We start from the raw sequence: 20,036 nt of genomic DNA on the forward strand, positions 1-20,036 counted from the left end.
ACAGAAAAGAACTGAGAGTGGGATTTCTAGTCAATGAAAGCATAGCTGGCAACATAGACGAATACTATAGCATTAACGAGACGGCAGCTGGTCTTGTGATTAGGCTGAATAAGAAGTACAAACTCAAGGTGGTACAGGGCTACGCGCCTACATCCAGCCATGACGACCAGCTAGTTGAACGCCTCTATGAAGATGTGGAATCGGCAATGGCTAAAGTAAAAACCCAGTATACCGTAGTTATGGGAGACCTCAATGCTAAAGTAGGCAAGAATCAGGCTGGTGACAAGGCAGTTGGGAACTATGGTCTGGACTACAAATATCAGGGGGGACCTACTAGTCGAGTTCGCAGAACGGAATAATCTACGCATCATGAATACCTTCTTCTGCAAACGCGAGAGTTGGAAGTGGACGTGGAGGAGTCCGAATGGGGAGCATAAAAATGAAATATACTTCACATTATGTGATAACCCTGGCGTCATGAAGGATGTGGAAGTGCTCGGAAGGAGTGACCATCGTATGGTGAGATCTCGGATTAGGCTATATTTGAGGAGGGACCGCAACAAGCTAGTACGAAAGAAGCCGATCAATGAGCGAACAGTAAGGCGTAAAGTTGAAGAATTCAGGATCGCGCTGCAGAAATGATATTCAGCTCTTACCGAGGAAGCAGAGCTTACGATGCAGGAAGCCAGCGACAACCTTACACACATTATCACGGAGTGTGCAGTAGAAGTCGGGGGCACCATGGCTACACAAGATACAGGCAAACTTTCCCAGGAGACAAAAGGTCTAATTAGGAAACGGCAAAGCATGACGATCTCCACCCCAGCTGACAGAATTAAACTAGTGGAGCTTTCGAAGTTCATCAATAAGCGTAAGACAGCTCACATACGGAAGTATATAATGGAGAGGATCGTTGATTGATTGTAGGGTTTAACGCGCCGACGCAACGCAGGCGATGAGGCGCGCCGTAGTGGAGGGCTCGGGATTAATTTTGACCACCTGGGGACCTTTAACGTGTGCCGAAATCTCGTACACACGGGCGTTTTTGCTTTTCGCCTCCATCAGAAAAGCGGCCGCCGCGGCCGGGAATCGAACTTACGACCTCGTGTTCAGCAGCGCAACGCCTTAGCCACTGAGCCACCACGGCGGGTATGGAGAGGATCGAATATGCTGTAAAGAACGGAGGCAGCCTGAAAGCAGTGAAGAGGCGTCTAGGCGTAGGGACAAAACACATGTACGCACTTAAAAGCAAGGCAATGTCATCACAACTAGGGATAAAATAGTTATAGTAGCTGAGGAGTTCTATAGAGATATGCACAGTAGTGGTGGCATCCCGGATAATACCTTACGAGGAAGTAGTTCAGAGGAGATAGACATCCCGCCAGTAACGACAGAAGAAGTAAAGAAACCTTTGAAAGAAATTAAAGGGGGCAAAGCACCTGGTGAGAATCAGATAACGGCAGACCTCTTGAAGGATGGCGGGCAAATCGTACTAGAAAAACTGGCAAACCTGTATACTCAATGCCTAATGACCACGAGTGTATCGGGCTCTTGGAAGAATGTGAACATCATCCTAATCCATAAGAAAGGTGACATGAAGGACTTGAAAAATTACAGGCCAATCAGCTTACTGTCAGTCGTCTACAAGGTACTTACCAAGGTAATCGCAAACAGAATTTATGCAACCTTAGATTTCGGTCAACCTAAAGAACAGGCAGGGTTCCGTAAAGGCTATTCAACAATGGACCATATTCACACGATCAATCAGGTGATAGAGAAGTGCGCGGAGTATACTCAACCCCTATATATAGCCTTCATAGATTAGGAGAAAGCATTTGACTCGCTCGAAACCTCAGGAGTCATTCAGGCATTACGGAACCAGGGTGTAGACGAGCATTATGTAAGAATACTAGAGGATATTTACAGTGGGTCCACAGCTACCATCATCCTCCATAGGGAGAGCAGTAAAATACCTATAGAAAGGGTGTCAGACAAGGCGACACAATCTCTCCAATGCTATTCACAGCATGTTTACAAGAAGTATTCAGAACGTTGGATTGGGAACAGGTGGGAGTAAGGGTTAATGGAGAATACCTCAGTAACCTCAGATTTGCTGATGACGTTGCCTTGCTAAGTAACTCGGGGGACGAATTGCAAAGCATGCTTTCCGCACTGGGTGAACAGAGTAGAACGGTGGGCCTGAAAATTAATATGCAGAAAACTAAAGTAATGATCAATAACCTCGGGACAGCACAGCGGTTTGAGATAGGTGGCGAGGCCGTGGAAGTGGTAAGCGAATATATATACTTAGGCCAAGTTGTGACCCCGGATCCCAACCATGAGGCAGAGATAATTTGAAGGATAAGAATGGAGTGGAGTGCATTCGGTAGGCATTCTCAGATAATGAATGGCAAGTCTACCATTCTCCCTGAAGCAGAAAGTGTAAGACAGCTGCATCTTACCGGTACTCACCTACAGGGCAGAAATTCGGAGACTCACTAAGAGGGTTCAACTTAAATTGAGTACGGCTCAGCGCGCAATGGAACGGAAGATGATAGGTGTAACATTAAGGGACAAGAAGAGAGCGGAGTGGGTCAGGGAACAAACGCGTGTTAAGGACATATTAGTAGAAATTAAGAAGAAGAAATGGACGTGGGCGGGGCATGTAATGCGAAGGCAAGATAACCGCTGGTCATTAAGGGTAACAGAGTGGATCCCTAGAGAAAGCAAGCGTGGCAGGGGGCGGCACGAAGTTAGATGGGCAGATGAGATCAAGAAGTTTGTGGGGATAAATTGGTTCCAGTTAGCGCAGGACCGGGGTAATTGGAGATCATTGGGAGAGGCCTTTGCCCTGCAGTGGGCGTAGATAGGCTGGTGATGATTATATATATATATATATATATATATATATATATATATATATATATAAGGTTAGTAGAGACAGAGACACACGAGACACGAGAAAGACATTGAAAATAAAAATAAAAGTTTACTGACGTTTCAGGGAGAGGACTCCCTTCAGGGAGTCCTCTGTTCTACAAAATGCATTACGAGGGTTCTGGCTTCAGCAGTCTGAAATTCCTTTGGCTATCCCCGACTTCCGACTACGTCTTACGTGCGGCCGCTGGAAAAAGACGTTCTACGTCTTCCCGCGGTGGTCGAGGGGCGGCGCTAGTTGACCGGGCTCTGAGCAGTCGTAAATACAAAACCCCGCCGTATAGTAGAGAAGGGAGTCGCCGCGGAACTAGCTCAATGGTAGAGCACCGCACGCGTTATGCGGTGGTTGTGGGTTCGATTCCCGCTTCCGGAAAAAACGGCGCATTTTTTCTCGACTTGAATTTTCAATTATTTATTCCTGCAAAAAAAAATGCAATCATACCTCATTCGGCACTATAAAACACTGTTAAAACGCCAAACAGCACTGGCAATAAGGACTGCAACTTTGATATGTGTCCTTACGGAATCCCTCGTCCCGTACGTCTCTGTTCTACACACACACACACACACATACACACACACATATATATATATATATATATATATATATATATATATATATATATATATATATATATATATATATATATATATATATAAAATGCGCTTTGGAACAGAGGAAAGCGCGAGGAGAAGCGTTGGCTCCCACATTGCGCGCTCTATGCACCTTCCATGCTATGCCTCCAGAGAGTTATACCAGGTCCGAAATGCTGCCTGGTCCACGGGAGGCTGTACTAGATAGGTTCAACCATGCTAGGTGATGCTCCCTGGGACACAAACAGCATTTCCTCACCAGACAAGGATTTGGCAACCCTGGTTGAGTACAGTCGCTAAAAACCTCCCAATGATTATGCAATCACACTATCGGCCTTCAGGCACTCAACAGGCGTGGCTGCAGATCTTTGGGAGAGGCCTTCGTCCCGCAGTGGACATAACCGGGCCTAAGATAAAGATATATGTATGCATGTGTATATGGGTATGTGTATGTATATGTATATGTGTATGTATATGTATATGTGTACGTATATGTGTGTGTGTGCGTGCGTGCGCGCGTGTCAAAGCGTGTAATGTTCGTTCCGTGTAACCAACGCTATTTTGTGTGTCTGCGATGTGGACATCTTGCATCGCCTGTTTCCTTTTGTTTTTTGCTTTTCTCGTGCGCCAGCACAAAGGCCCTCCGGCTGTTCCTGGGCACACTAATAAACGATTCATTGATTGATTATTAACTCGAAGCACTTGGTTCGATCGCGCACTTTGGTGAAATCAAACCTGTGTTGCGTCATCACATGCCCGCCCTGAAACGAACCAGTTTTTAAGCTACCTGTGCGTTTGGTGGAGACAAAGCGTATACGTTCGCAAAAAATTCATGATGCAAAAGGTTATGGGAAAAAAGAGTAGGGGGGCGTGAAATGCGATTTTGATTGCAAGGTATAAATTTATTTACGGATAGTATTCCTCAGTATTATCCCGATCCTATTTGTACCTTCGGTATAGTTGGGAGCAGCGTGTTGAATTAGGACCAGAACATATTCCAGGCTCTTCCGTTAAGCTCGACTTTCAATGACTTGAACGGGTTCACTCTACTTTAAGTCTTCTGTCACTTTCCCTCGATCAAGCGCACCTTGCGTGTGCTTGATCGAGGGGCCATGCTTCTGCATTGGATTTCACCATAATCTTCCCAAGGTGGGTGTACACTTCCCCGATTTGGTTTCCGTCGTTTGCACCTGTCGTTTGCTTGGATGCCTCCGCGCTGTCCCGGCCCAAGGAGGCATCCACGCTCACTTCAATCAAACTTGGCGTTCGGGCTGACGCGTCGTTGGGTGCGCTCGCACTGCCAGCGAGCAACGGCCGCGCGGTGATGGTAGCGGCCGGGTGACGTGACTGCCGCACCTGGGAGGGCATTTGTGAGCCACTCGAATTTCGGCCGGCGTGAAATTTGAGAATTGAAAATAGTGCATGAATCGAGCCGCAGCTATTATGTATCCCCGCTCTGCTTTCGTAGTCACCAGGACGATTGTTCCGCCGCCCGTACCCCGTATCGGCGGGCACAGCAGTGGCAGTCCCCATGCTGGCCCGATGCGCTTCGCCCATATCCCCATCATTATCTTTGCATTAAAGCCATACGAAAAAAGAACTGCACAGCATGAATCCCTAATGCCGGCATAGGGGGTTTGGGTTTGTACAAAGACGTCGTTTACAATAAAAATACCAATGAAAATCGAGCAAATAAAAAGAAATGAGGACGGTCGTAACGAAGAGGAGGGAACGCACACAATGTCATAAAGACAACAGAAATGGATTAAACATTCCCAACAGACAATTAAGGTAATGAGTTATGAATTAGTTAAGCGCAGTTGTAGAGCATCGCCCATAACAGAAACGACGCTGAGCAAAAGACAGCTCCACACCTCATATAGCCAGGATAAGCCCAGCTGTTACACGGAAAATTAGCTTCCCTGCGACTGCTCCTTACATAATATGTGTAACCACAGCCATAGCCACCCTTTGCTTAGGGATGGAAAGTTCTTAGCAAAACCCAGTCCACACTCGAATTTTTGCGCGTCTGCACTTCCTCGGGACTTATCTGCGCAGATGCTAAAAGCAAAATTCTCGACTTGGTAGTGAAGGGCATCGAATACGCGCCCCAATGTTTTGCAAGTGGTAATAGGAATCACTGCACCATTATTCCTATTTATGGTATTCATTACACATACTTGGGACGATATACACATAAACTATATATAATAGCAAGCGAGTACAAGGACCAAAGAGATAACATAGAGAGAGGTGTGTAACATTTGAAACAGCGACAGTTATGTTTACCATAAAGAGGGTAACGATCAACATCTATAAAAAAACGGGATACCAAGCCGCATGTAAATCCTATTGGTTATAGATGTTATTATATGCACTATCATTTGACTGAAACGCTATTTCGAGAACGCCAGCGGTGTAGCGCACGTGTATGGCCCACACACTTTACATGGGCTTCGTTGGGCCTTCAGAGAAAAAAAAAATATAGAAATAGGGCACATCATTACGGAGTGCTGGAAGGTATCGCCACCTGTGAGCAGTCAAGCGCCATAATTTCTCCTCCGCTGCTGATATGGGGTTACGACTGCGGTGTCCTGCATAGAAGGTTTATAAGCTGTTTAGGGGTCAAGGAGGCACTATATTAAATATCTCCCTTCCTAGTATTAAATAAATTAAACGTAAATGGGCAGTGTGCGTCTTCCTTTGACTTTCACTAATGAACATCAGTACCCAGACATGTACGTAACGCGTTACAAGTAACGACCTTAGTTGTAATGCGTTGCATTTTTGCTTTTTGTGCAACTTTGTTACCGAGCCGTGGCCTATTTTCTCAAGTAATAGCTTAGCACCTTCGCTACTTTCTTGGGTAATGGAGCGTTTGTACCGCGTCACGCGATAATGTTGGGATCAAGAAATAGAAAAAATCACGAACCATTTCGCCCCATGAAGATGTGCAATCTTTGTATAATCAACGACTGGCTGAAACAGTTTTTAGTGGAATTGAAAGCTGACCCAGAGTTTTTTTCTTTTTATTACACTAACACTGAAGTGGCATATAATTTACGGTATAAAAACTTTATAAAAATACGAACTAGAATAGATTACGGCGCACGAACACTTAAATGGCAAATTCCTAATCTCCTGAACAGTAATTCTGTTTTTTGACATGGTTGAAAACACTTCATCGGTAGCCGCTTTTAGACGAAAACAAAAATGTATTTTCTAAATAAAGTGTAACATTTTTTATGTATTTTCGGGTAATTTTGTGTATGTGTTTACGCTATTCTTTGTTTCCTTTGCGAAAGCGGGGGGATGGCACGGTAATTTTATGTTATTTTTACTTTATATTAATTTTGTGAAGCAAAAAAAGGCGTTTATCTATGTTCAGCTATATATATTTGTAGTATGTATTATTGCTATTGTTTTTGTTACACTAAAAGCGTGTATGTATATTTGTGCATGTATTGCTGCATGTATAGTTGCTTCTTTTCCTGTCGCTTGTGCTGCCTGGTGCGAGGGGCCTAGTCAGGCGACTGCTAGAGTGGCCTTTTTTGCCTCAGCACCGTGGCAATTTGACTGTAAAAACTTCAATAAATACGAATACAACGGAAGTGGCAGTGTCGCTTATGCCAGTTGGACACTTGTGTCAAACAAGCCGGACACTCCCGACGGCTTTGTTAGGCAGCGTCGGCAAGCATAGTGCCATAGTCCGCGCTGAATACTTCAATGGTCGCGTGCTCGTTCGTAACTTCCATTGTTTGACCCGAGATTCTTACTGCTATAAAAAGAATGTGCACTGAATTTGAGCGTCAATAGCTCGTTCTGCAATCTTATAAAATCGGTTTCGTTTGCATTGGATTTTGTCGGCCCCTCAGCCAATCGCAACAAGCGGATTGAAACACACAAGGCCAGTACGGGAAAAGAGATGGCGAGTCGAATGCCTATGCTCTGTTTTCCTCTTTATATAGCTTATGTGAGTGGGTTCGTGTTAAATGTGGTGTGAGCGGTATACTAATTAGGGAATCGTTTGAATGAACCAAACTTGCATTTTGTATTCATGGCCCCTTTAAGTTTCTCTCCCGGCGGAGGACGCCTCCTTCGGCTGCAGCTTGCCTATAAGCAAGCAGGCAAGCAAAAAAACAAGTAAACAAGGAAGCAAACAAGCGAGTGAGTAAATGAGTAAGTAACCAAGTAAGTAAGCAAGCAACTAAGCAACTAATTGACTAAGTAAGTAAGCAAGCAACTAAGCAACTAATTAACTAAGAAAGTGAGTGAGTGAGTGAGTGAGTGAGTGAGTGAGTGAGTGAGTGAGTGAGTGAGTGAGTGAGTGAGTGAGTGAGTGAGTGAGTGAGTGAGTGAGTGAGCAAATTAACAAACAAGCGGCCGACCGACCGACCAAACAGACAAACAAACAAACAAAAGCGCTATAGAACGCCTCGCGCATCAACGACACGTGGATAACATTGGCTATGCCGCAATTTGTTTTTTTCAGGACGAAAAATAAAAACACATGGTACCCTAGACATAAACAGCTTCGCTGTAAAACAAGCACGCTCTAACCGCATCCAAGCACTTCCAAGCTTTCATCCCGTCCATTCCCGCCGCCATAGGCTCACATAAATGACGTGAACAGAAGAACCTCCCACAGCTTGGCGAAATTATCTCGTGCTAGCAGAATTTGTCGTTTTTTTTGCAACTCTTTTGAGGCTGCCGAAATCTTCACAAAGCCGAGAGGGAATTTGTCGTGTAAAAATTTTAGACCCAGCTGATACCGATGCTAAAGTGTAGGCTTGACCAATAATGTTTGGTGTCGGAAAAACTTGTTTTGTAGCAATGCGACTAAATTTCCGTGTTAGTTATTAATGCAATAGAATTAAAAACCAACTAAAAAGAAATAATAGTAATCCAGCCCGTGCTTGCCCAGTATAGCTTGCCTAAAAAACCACCTGAAAAATTGAAAATGCTCCCTTATTCGCTCAATAAAGTTTGGAGAAACATGGCTTGCGCGCCTTCCGTTGCCCTTTTTTCGATGACGAGGTAACGACCCAGTTGCATTCTTTGAAAAGGAACGAAAAACGTGCTCTCGATAAGGTGTAAACCTAGTAACGGTGTTGAGCGACTTCTCCGCAGGAACAGCGCAAGTCACGCAAACTACGGTCGCGCGTGTGCCTGCATCCCGCCTAAAAAACACTGACGCGGGGGACCAATGTTCTGACTAATTAACGTGGTACAGGCGTCGGCAGCCACTCACGTGGGCGAGGGGGCAAAACAAAACACAAAACGTTCACATTTACCATGGCTATTTTCAACAAGTTAGCTCAGAATTATTTCACTGTTACGGCCCCTTCCACGCCATCTATTCACGCGGAGGCCAAAATGCTTCCATTCCCAGTGTTATTTCTGCCCTGACCTCCTTTAAGAGCGTCTTCCTTTTAGGTCGCCAAAGCATGTCATTGCGAGAGGGCGACTCACTATTTTCGGGTCACTAACGCGTTTTTTTTTTCTTTTGTTTTCGAGCCTCAGTAGGGGGTAATGTTTGCACTAAGGAGTCATTGACACTTGTGAGCGAGTAAGATAGTTGTGAGCGAGTAATAAGTAGCGGTATTTAGTTCCCTTCAGGGGCGAGGTCCCTTATGGGCTGGGACTGTTGGCGTCTCCTGTCATCGTCGTCGTTGTGATCGTCGTCGTAATCATTGTCTCATGTAGTTACGGTACTGAAACACCAAGAAACTCGTTCACACCTAGCGCAAGAACGTAAAGCTTGCTAAAAAAATTTAAAGGAGTTCCACTCAATGTGAAAGCTGTCGGAAGTGCAGAGCAGTGATTCGCCATAATGTGCTGCAGCGCCGTTATGCGCTCACTACTGCCACACAATGCATTTCAGATTTACCGCCTTCGCAGTGCTCGCTCATCCCTGCCTGAAACTGCGCCAGCGGGAGTTCTGTTCTTTTTGTGTTTGCTTTCATTCCGTATGTTGGAGCTGTTTTGCGTAATCTCGAACGCGTAATTTCTTTCTTGCGGGGCTGGGGCCTTTCTGCGTCATTTCGAACGCGCCATTTTTACAGCAAAGCTGTCTATGGCTGGGTTCCAGCAGATCGTCTCCGGCAACATAGCGATGTAGACAAGAATCGCACGTGAGCGTAACGCCACGTGGCAGCGCCCACTCAAATCCCCGGCATCGTAAAACTGCGCCACACCTTCAACGTATGGAAGAACTCATAAAAAATAAAGTAGTCCAAGGGCCTTCATATTTTATTATATGCACTCTTACATTTCCCCTAAATAAATGTCATCCCAGCAATGCATTTGATTTTAGAGGCGAAGCCGACTATAACGAGATCGTTGTAAGCTTGGCCTTCTAAGCTGGCTTTCCCACGTTGAGTGTTGCACAGTGAAGCACGTCCATCTACGGAGGGGGTTATGATTATAGAAAGTGGCTCTAACTCGTGTCAAATTATATGACAACCAGACGACTCTAAGAAGCTAAGATGACTCTAACATTACGCCGAGTTTCATTTGCTTTTCGAAAAAACATAGCGCACAGTGAAGCTGTAAACTTTGCGCAATTCTCGTCTGCTGTCAACACACGGGCTTCTGCGGGAGGGAAACGGACAGCGCCGTGATTGTCCACCAGAACAAAACTACTTCTCCAAAGGTGCTTTTTTTCTTCACATTTTTGACACGCGGCATGTGAAGAAAAGATAAGACAGTAGGTAGGAGAGAGAGAAGGGGTACCAAGCACGTTCAGGTAATTGACCGGGAAGTGTGCTCAATCGCAAATTGCAAACAGCGTGTACTGCTTTGTGCACCCTTAGGCTACGCTGAGACTACCGACGCAAAAGCCATATCGTGATCTATGGACGTAAATAACGGCGTGTCACGCAGTTCGCTAGGCTGAGACGTGAAATTACGTCGTTCTTTAAAATTATTACGACAGCTGCGGCAACAATCTGAACCCGGCCTTAACTACGACCCGGTCAAACAATATTATCGCTCATACTGAGGCTCAGCACCACAGCTTTGCTGGCCATCCTTCTTCACAGAGTGGAAAGGCACTGACTTTTTCTTGCGTGGCTGAAGCCTTTCTGTGTCATTTCGAACGCGCCATTTTTTTCTTGCTCGCCTGTAGCCTTTCTGCGTCATTTCGAACACGCCATTTTTTTTTCTTGCGTGGCCGCTTTTTTCGCTTACTATCGTAAAAACCAACCCAACGAGCATTCCTAACTAAATGAATGCGGGGCTTCCGGCTACATACACAGATTTTGCCTGAAATGTACCTGCAGTTTTCTTTGCGCTAAACAACGGGGGCGATGTATGACAAACGCCAGCGGTTCACGAGGTTCGAACGGTTATGACTAAACCGCGTTATCTTCGAGGCCTCAGCGTGACACCCTGACCCCGGTACAGAAGGCTCTACTTGGGTCCGTTATCTCGCTGCGCCGCCCAATTCCGGCAGTTGCACCGACCATTAGCGAGATACGACGACAAGGCGAGCCCATACTGTGCTGTGCACTTAATCCTGCTTCGCAGTAATAAGTATGCATCACGCGAACACCCATTGCAGTGGAGAGAAAACGCGCCGTTGTCACACAGCCGCCAGACCCGCACCCAACAAGCACCCTTTCACACGTCTTCCGCTGCTCGCGCGCAGAACAGCGGCAGCTCTGCTTGGAAAACGGCAGTGCTCGAACCAGCAGGCGAGCGTTCGGTCGCTCAGTCACCGACAGTCGCATCCCTTGAAAGATTACTACAAGCGCGGCACAGTTTGCTGTTTCCAGCAAAGACAGTCACGTGTACACACGCACACAATAATGTGTGCGTGTGTGCGACTCATAGCAACAGGTGTGAGTACAGCTGCGCTGGAAACCGGAGCGCGCGATATTGAAGGTCCGCCACAAGTTTTCTGACGCAACTTCCCTCCAGTCATCAGATCTGATATAGTGATGCATGAATCCTCACGCAGTAAACCACACAGCACTATCTCAGTGCTTCTGCAAGCGAATAACTGTAGCTTAGGATCAATTGTCGGTGTAACGAGATTTGAACCCCTAAATTGCAGTGTTTCAAAGGCATTGCATGGAAACTTAGTTTTTTCTAATATCGGGCAATCGCTTTTCATGAGCTGTAAATGTGAGCTAGCGCATAACATGGCGTACTGGCGGTAACTGCAAGACACTACATCATCGAGTCCGATAAAAAATTAGCGCCCTCCCACTCTGTGAGGAAGGATGACCTGTGAAGCTGGACGCAGCCCACGGATTGCACAAAAGAAAACACGCGTGTTCCTATGCATGGAACCAGCACAACGGGCATTATCGGTAGCGGCATGGAGCCAAGTGTGCGTGCACGCTCCACTCCCTCCCCCCCCTCCCCCCCCCCCCCCCCCCCCGCAACCCAAAAATGTCGCTCGGAAAGCCTTTCAAGCTGAAGAAGAATTATGGGCTCACGTCGGCGTTCTAACCGGACCAGTGACTCTCCAATTCACACCTACGCGGCTAGGTAATTTGAGGTGGTCACAGCGGCGGCGGCTTTCGAACACTTACGCCCACTCGCGCTTGCCTGTGCTCTCCGCAATCATGTGATAACGGTGCTACCGCAGTTAGCAACCGATAGTGAAACTTGTGAAAGAGTCGTTGCTACGCAGTAATAAAGACAGCTGCGAAAATGCTTGCGCGAGAGGTAGGGCCAATCAGACTTGGTCCAAGGGCGGAAGGTGTTCAGAAATGATTTTAAAGCAAAGCTTTCTACCGCTACCCCCCAAGGGTTCTTTCCCGACCGTTGGTGTCACCAGAAAACTCCAGCGAACAAATAAAAGAATTTACTAGCACCGCCGGGAATCGAACCTGGAACTAATAGACTAACAAAGCGAGAGCCCGTTGTCTTACCGATTCAGCTACGAGCCCACGCGAACACGGGAAGACAAATCGTGTACTCACCAAGCACATCTACGAGTTTACCCCCTGCGTTCTCGCTGAATGCCACGTGAAAGCGTCACACGACCACTCACGCCCGTCTAGCGGCCCTGTGCGCACCTTGCTCATGTGCTAAGAGTTACAAAAATTAAAGGAAGCTCACACCAATCCATGGAATCTCACTTTTAGTACGCCAATGTGCTAAAGCCTGTGGCCTCCAGTGTTCACGTAAAAACTCACAGCTCCTTGTCGTCCGCTCTCACGCCAAATCAAGGAATACATTCAAATACTCCTTGATGACCAGGCCGTCACTCCAAACCCCAGCATCAAGATCCTGAGCCTACATTTCCAGGCCAACACCAAAAGTGACGTGTCCTTGCAGCGCCTCAAAAACAGCATTTATCTAATCATGATCAGGCGAGTTGCCACCAAGAAGCGAGGCCTAAAAGAATCCGGTACCTTTCGATTATTTGAAGCTTTTGTTCTCTCCAGAGTTACTTACGATAAACCCCTATCTTCTTCTCGACGAGGAAGACTAAGATGTTTTTTATAATGATTAGAAAGGCGGTCGAGCAGGCCATTGGTCTTCTCATGAGTGCGTCCACACTGAGGCTGCTTAGCACGGGCTCCACAACACGGTGGAAGAGCTGATAGAAGGCCATCTTTCTAACCACAAGGTCCGACTCAGAACTGCGGTGGGTAACCGCATGCTTCACCAGATTGGCTGGGCAGCCCAGAATGTCACTCAGCTTGACGTACTCCCAGACTCTTGACGACTAAAACTAAAGATGCTCCCTTTGCTTAGAAATATGAACCCCTCACATGACGAGAGTCAACGAAAATCACGGGCTCAAGCGCTAAACACCACCCTCGGTGGGGCTCATGCAGTTATCTACACAGACTTCTAACATCGAGGGCAGCAACACGCCATCATCGTGGCTACCTCCAGAACCAACCTCTTTGCGTGTACCTCGCTTAGGACCCAACAAATGACGGCAGCAGAAGAGGCAGCCATCACCTTGGCTCTTACTCAACCAGGGGTTCGGAGGGTAGTCCCCGATTCCCAGCAAGCCTGCTGGAATTACCAGTCGCGTTGGGTGTCCTGACCTGTACGGCGCGTGCTCAAAAACCCCTCCCCAAACGGTTCTATTCAGCTCATCTGGAACCCCCACACGCTTGAATGGAGGGCAGTCACCCGCGTGTCACGTCCAGGGAGATAATCCAGCATTATCGCCTTCTGAGACAGACCGTACCTTCGCCTTACCCTGACCTTTCCAGAGAACAACAAACTACCCTACGGCTCATACAATCCGGGCTCCTTTCCACAGCCTACGCGTCTTCACGTAATGTAAATTTTTCTCAGAAGTAGGAACACTCCGCCCCGTAATCGGAGTGTGCGACTTTAGCCCTGAGCACCCTCCTCTCTTTACGTCAACTAGCCGACAAGAGCAATGGGAGATGCTGCTATCCAGTCCCTGTCTACCTACCCAGCTTCAGCGGGTGGACAGAACACAGGCCGCGCGGACTGCATATGGGCCCCACAGAAGAAGGAATCACTCCCCAAGGCTGCACTCTGGCCCCTTCAGAAATCTGAACAGAAGTATTTCTTCCTCCTCCTTCTCAGCCGCAAGTCTCGTCGCCTCCGTCCGCGGCGCCGCAGAGATGGAGAAGTCAGATCGTCTAACACCGGGTTGGAGCTTACTTTGATTTTATAAAAAAAAATTTCAACTCTTGCTACACCAATACAGCTCAACCAAACACCGTTCATGCATGATGCATTAATTTAACCTTACCAAGAATATCTCTTTGAAGTAATAAATGGTGTGGTTAAGAGCATTTCACTTCTCTCTGGTTTTACTATTTGTAGAGCGATGTGAGTGATTTTAAGTGACGTCGCATGAGTAACCGTTATGGGTGCCGTTTACAGCTTTGCTTTCCAACCACATTCACGGGGTGGATTGGCGCGATTTTTTTTGGAACGCGGCTCAGGAAGCGTAGTGCTACTGGCGACATTTAAGGAGGTCGGCATAGTGCTCATCCAGGGGGTGAGCACAGCAACAACGATGCCCTTGCTCGTTTTCTTGCGCGTGGGCAGTCGGCCATAAAGTAAAGCGGACCAAGCGAACGCTGCGCGACACTTCTCAGCCCAGCGTCTGCTGACGAGATAGTCGAGTGTTCATGCGTGTCCCTTCTCTAGTCGATGCTCGTCAGTTTTCTCGATTTTGGCTGGGAAGCCTGGTTACACTTGTATCTAGCACCAGGCGGCGAACTGCGCGGTGTACCGCATGAGAAGAACGATTCTTCCTAGCGACCGGCACGCACTGAAGCCGCGTAACGACCATGCTTAGCTTATAGAGATATACCACGTTCGTCCCGCGCTCTTCTTGTAGTCATCTTATTGACTGTGAGGGAAATGTGCGTTGGAATAAGTCGAATATTATATTCGCGCATGACTGAACGAACAGAAAGCTGGTAGGCAATACCGAAAAAAAACCCGCGGTGGTTTATTTGCTTCCGAAAAGAAGAACGAAATACAAGTTCGTGCTTTTAAGTCAACTGCAACCGGACCGCACCTGGGCGTTTATTTCACGGTTTCGTTGGGCAGTGATGAAAATGATTGACACGAAACAAGCACAAAAATAAGCAGCTTACCTAGCGCAATGACTGTTGCCGCACACAGCAGGAGTTGTGGCAGACAACGGGTGAGAAACGGGAAACCGGGCGCTCCCATCCAGAAATCGTAGATCTTCTGCACGAGTCCATTCCACGACGCATCCACGAAGCTGTTCGAAAAAGCGGGAACTCGCACACAATTGATCAGCCGGGTTACCACCGACATCTTTTTTTCCTGAAGCGAACAAGGAATCGCAGTTGTGTTCAGTGCTCGATATCAGCTGTCTGCGTGTCACATGATGACCGGCTACGGTTTAGTCATACATGAAGCTTTATCGCGGGCTCGCTCCAACTGCAGTCGGACTGACAGCCAATAAAATGACAATAAGGGAACTCAGAATGCACATATTATCTCGAAGCTGGGGCCCTATTACTGACCGTGAATTATCCGTGATTTCGCCTTGTTTTTTGCGTATGCAAAACATAAGCAATAAGTGGCGTATAGAACTGACGACAGGCAGTGTAATTTGACGCTTGGCTTACAAGATAGCCACCAAGCTATCAGATATTGCGTATAAAAGGTATAGAAACACTTGTCATGTAATATAAAAATTAGGACGGCAGCTGACGCTAGCAAGAAAAACGTTTCTTTAAGGTTAAAATTAACGTCAACACCACAAGGCGATGAATTAGCGTTGATCCAAAAGCGTTCGAAAGCCGTGTGTTAAAGGGACCCTACAACACTTTCGATAAGCGCTTTCACTCTTTCCTTCGCGTCTGGAAACACTGCGAAAGCTACAGTTATCGACAGCACGGAGCGGCACTGCGTGATTTGCTCGTCGCACCAGGTACGACTTCCGTTTCTGCTTTGTTTTTGTGGCTTTATTTTTAAAGTTGCCATCGAAAAGCGTTCATTGCTGCAACTGAAGGAAAACCGGCCAACAACCGCTACATGGCCTCAGTGACGTAATTCGGGTCGTCGAAGAACGTCAAGACCCGGAAAGAGAGAAAAATCTTTTGAGCGAGTTTCCAAGTTATCTGGTGAGCATGGATCAGTAATTTTTTGCTGAGGTACTTTGCGACCCTCTAATCAAAGTACTGGGTGTGTTGGGTGACTACGCTCTGCAAGCATTTAAGATTTCAAAAAAAGTTGAAAAAAGTGTTGCAGGGTCCCTTTAAGCTAAAGAACGTGGCACAATCTTTTTTTTTCGTGTCTATTTATTTCTTTCAATCGCTTGCTGTAATAGAGTTGAGATCTCTGCTTCAATGCAAGCTGTGTTTCGTTATCACTAGAGACCGCATTTGAAGCAATTGCCTGTTTTCTTCCTTTCACTCCTATCGCGCCACTTTGAGCATGAATTAAAGGTTAAAGGCCAACTGAGGCCCCATTCTCGGAGCACTAAATTCACTGTTAACTGTGAATTTGCCGGAAGACTTTTCTGATTGGCTTTCATTTTTGGTTGCGCGATTCTGTTTGACAAAGCAGTTGTGTGTGCTTTCGTCATTTTGACGTTTCATGACGTTTACTGGCACCAGTTCGAAAGTTTGCCTTATACCACTTTACTGCAAGCGCGTAATTCTTGGCCGGCAATGAAAAACGAGACTAACAGCAGCGGAATTCAGCCTGGCCGTAATGGCCGCGCTCCCCTCAATTTCGCTTTCAGAATCTCCGATTTTGGGTGGTCGTTTGCGCCACGGATGCGCGTATTTCAGCTTTCATGTTGTGTATCTTAAAGTCTTTTTAGGCAGACTATACGAAAGTAAGGTTTTCGGGAGGTTGTAAGGGCTTTTATGGTGCATTTATACTGCCTATAAATACCTATTTTCAGCGTTTGTGCCCAAGTACCTAGAAATACCTATTTTCAATCGGAAGCAGTCAAAACTATTATTTCTTTTGTGTGCTAGAAAACATTTTAAAACCACACGTCGTGCGAAACTGCGCATGTTGCAAATTCACGGGAGTTTCATGGCACCGGTGGTCGGCGAAATTTTTGTCTTATTTCATGGCATAGAGTTCATACGTTTTTAATATGAAACTCTATGTTTCACGGTGACGGCATCCGCCATTTGCAAGCTGTCGCATAATAATAGGCCCCTTTCACGCAGGCTCAAGTTGCCAATGTGTGACGTGTACGTTCCCGCCCACTGTTCAGAAGCCCCGAATGAAAGTAATGCCGGCACTGACATGGCAAACCCAAGGAAGCGCAGGGGCACTTCAAGCAGCTGGTACCTGAGTCTGGTAAAACGTCGACAGAATAGTAGGAAACGGTCGAGGGGCTCCTCTTTATTGCGGTAACTACACCGAGGCGTTACAGTCAGACGAGACCTGTGAAGGCACCTGTTCAGCTGGGGAAGACTACAGCGAAAAGCCGTTAGTGTGGCCTATAGGCTGCGCAAAGGGCACCAGTGAGATTTTCAGGAGAACTTAAGGTGCGAAAATCTCCCATGGACAATGAAACTAATTCCTGCTGTCCTTGTAGATTTAGCATCCTGCGATATGTAGAAGCAGTGATAAAAGATGTTGGGGGAACGACATCTATGATGGGCCCGGAGAGCGCTATTCTTGCTAGAGAGTCAGCGGCTTCATTTGAAGATATCCCCGCATGCCAAGGTACCCAAAGAAGGTGGATTTCACTAAGATTAGGTGGCGGAAGCGATTTAAATGTGAGTTGGAGAGGGGTATCTTTAGGGGCAATAAGAGGTGAGCAGACTGAAAGCGAATGTGAAATTATAATTGAGGACACAATTGATGCATCCAATTTACGTGGAGCCAAGAAAATTGCAAGAATTTAGCGTGGAATGCAGAGATAAAGTCTACCAGTCGGACTGAAAACGACCATTTAAGGGAGGGGGAAAATATGCCGATTCCTGATTTTTCGTCACTCTGAGACGCATCTGTATAAATTAGAGCTTATGGCTGCATAGAGGCCAAATGATCTTAGAGGAGACCATTCAGTAGTCGCGGATGTAAGCGTTTGGAATTTTTGGGGAAGATATGTTGTGGAGGGTTATAGAAACAGAAGTACTCCTACGAAGTAGAGGAGTCACCCTATTTTTTCCTACACCTAAAGGGGAAATAAGACTTTGTACAAAAGGACTTTGCGGGTGGTATGATTAGGGCCACTGGTGCGCGAAAAGCGCACCTGGCTCAATATAAAGACAAGCTGTAGCCTGTTAGCCCCTGAATCATAGCCTCTCAGAAGAGTTTCCACAGTAAGTATGCGATACCTATTTAGTAGGGGAGGAACTCCCACTTCAAGATACAGTATATATAGCATTAGCTGCATACTTCGATACCCCTAAGCAGCAGCGAAGAGCCTGTCGCTCCAGAAGAGCCAAACGACGAGGCTTATACACCGTGGACCCAGAGAATAACAGACAGCCAAACACTAAAATAGGGTGAACCTACATTTTATAAGTTCACGTTGTCGGAATGAAACGAAAACCGGAACCGAAAAACGACAAAAAACGATATTTTAGGCCGGAACCAAAACGAAAACAAAACATTATTTCGTTCGGGAGCGAAGCCGAAAAAAAAATCGTTTCGGTTTTCAGTTTGATCGAGTGGAAAGTTAAGGAATTCAAGGGTTCATTTCAATTTCCATGCAGTGAACCATGATATTGCCGTCTGACGCACGTTCGATTCCCGGCCGCAGCGGACCGGCAAAAAGCAAAAACGCCCGTGTGTACGAGATTTCGGCGCGCGTCAAAGATCCCCAAGGTGGTCAAAATTAATCCTTAGCCCTCCACTACGGCGCGCCTCATCGCCTGCGTTGCGTCGGCGCGTTAAATGCTACAATCAATCAATACACATTCCCGTCAGTTCGCTAGCTGCACAAAAAAAAAATCACCTTTCGTCTCGCTGGCGCTCTGTTTCCTTCGTCAGGCTTGCCTGCTTCCATACTCTGCTCCCCGCGCAACCGCCGCGCACATCTGGCTGCGGTGCAGGCGTCGCTTATTTATTTATTTATCTATTCATTCATTCATATGAGGCGTTACTTGCGTCTTAGCAAGTGCATCAGCCGCGGGCGTGTCGTTCGGCCACCTGTCGCTACTCCTCAATACTGGCTTGCTGAAATATTTGCGTCACAGTGAGGGCAAAGTTAGGCGACTTCTGGGAAATCGGTACTCGCACGTTAGGCTATGGGTTCTTCGAAGAGTCTCGAGCTACAACGGAGACACTCAAACTGTTGACCCAGGCTGTCCTCACGAGCAAAGTGACATATGGGGCAGTATGCTTCGACTTCACTAAGGCTCAGTTGCAGCAGCTGGAGGTGCTACATCGGGAGAGCCTTCGAGTCATCACTGGCCTTCCCAAACATGCCAAACTCGAGGAGGTCTACAAGCACGCTCAACTCCCCCCTCTCACAGAAATCATCCGAACCCGCCAGGAAGGCCACGACTACCGACGAGCATCCACTCTCGCCGGCCGTGCGCTACTCGCGCTACTGCCACAATGCGTGGCACCACAACATCCCATCCCTCTGCCGCTTCCACCATGGGACGACTTCATCGTCGCTAACCCAAAGCCACTCCCAGCCACCGGTCCTACGCTTCGCCACTCCAACAAACACAGACGCACATCTGAAAGGACCGAGCGGTTTCCACATAACGCTGTTTATACCGACGCCACTTGGGACCCCACCACGAATACTGCCGGATTAGTGGCCATTCACTCGACATTTCAAGCCGCCTGTCAACAAGAATATCCAACAGCGCCATCGTCTACCCACCTCCAACTCGAAGCGATATTACTGGCTGTCCGACAACTTCAAATTTCTCACTGGCCTACCAACCAGCCTCATGCAACTATCTTCACAGCCGGCCAGGAGGCATTCCGCGCATTGCGCCGGGTGCCTTATCAGAATTCTATCTGTGCGTCCATCAAGATGCTTGCCCGAAGGCTACATTGTACAACAGGACTATAAATTCGGGTAGACTGGGTACCAGGGCACTGCGTTAACTCCACCAAGGAGGCCG

General features: G+C 47.1%; 1 protein-coding gene across 1 annotated transcript in view; it reads right to left on the reverse strand.

Moving 5' to 3' along the window:
- The window catches only part of LOC144156345 (uncharacterized), a 138,869-nt gene extending 123,523 nt beyond the window's left edge, over positions 1 to 15,346 (reverse strand). Inside the window, exon 1 of the mRNA XM_077688346.1 lies at positions 15,096 to 15,346. Coding sequence (XP_077544472.1) covers positions 15,096 to 15,282 — 187 coding nt within the window. The 5' untranslated portion in view covers positions 15,283 to 15,346. The remainder of the gene's footprint in view (positions 1 to 15,095) is intronic.
- Positions 15,347 to 20,036: the final 4,690 nt, after the last annotated feature.

Source organism: Haemaphysalis longicornis, unplaced genomic scaffold, assembly GCF_048455015.1.
Source record: "Haemaphysalis longicornis isolate Haplotype H1 unplaced genomic scaffold, Haemaphysalis longicornis Haplotype H1 scaffold_1, whole genome shotgun sequence".
Classification (NCBI taxonomy): domain Eukaryota; kingdom Metazoa; phylum Arthropoda; class Arachnida; order Ixodida; family Ixodidae; genus Haemaphysalis; species Haemaphysalis longicornis.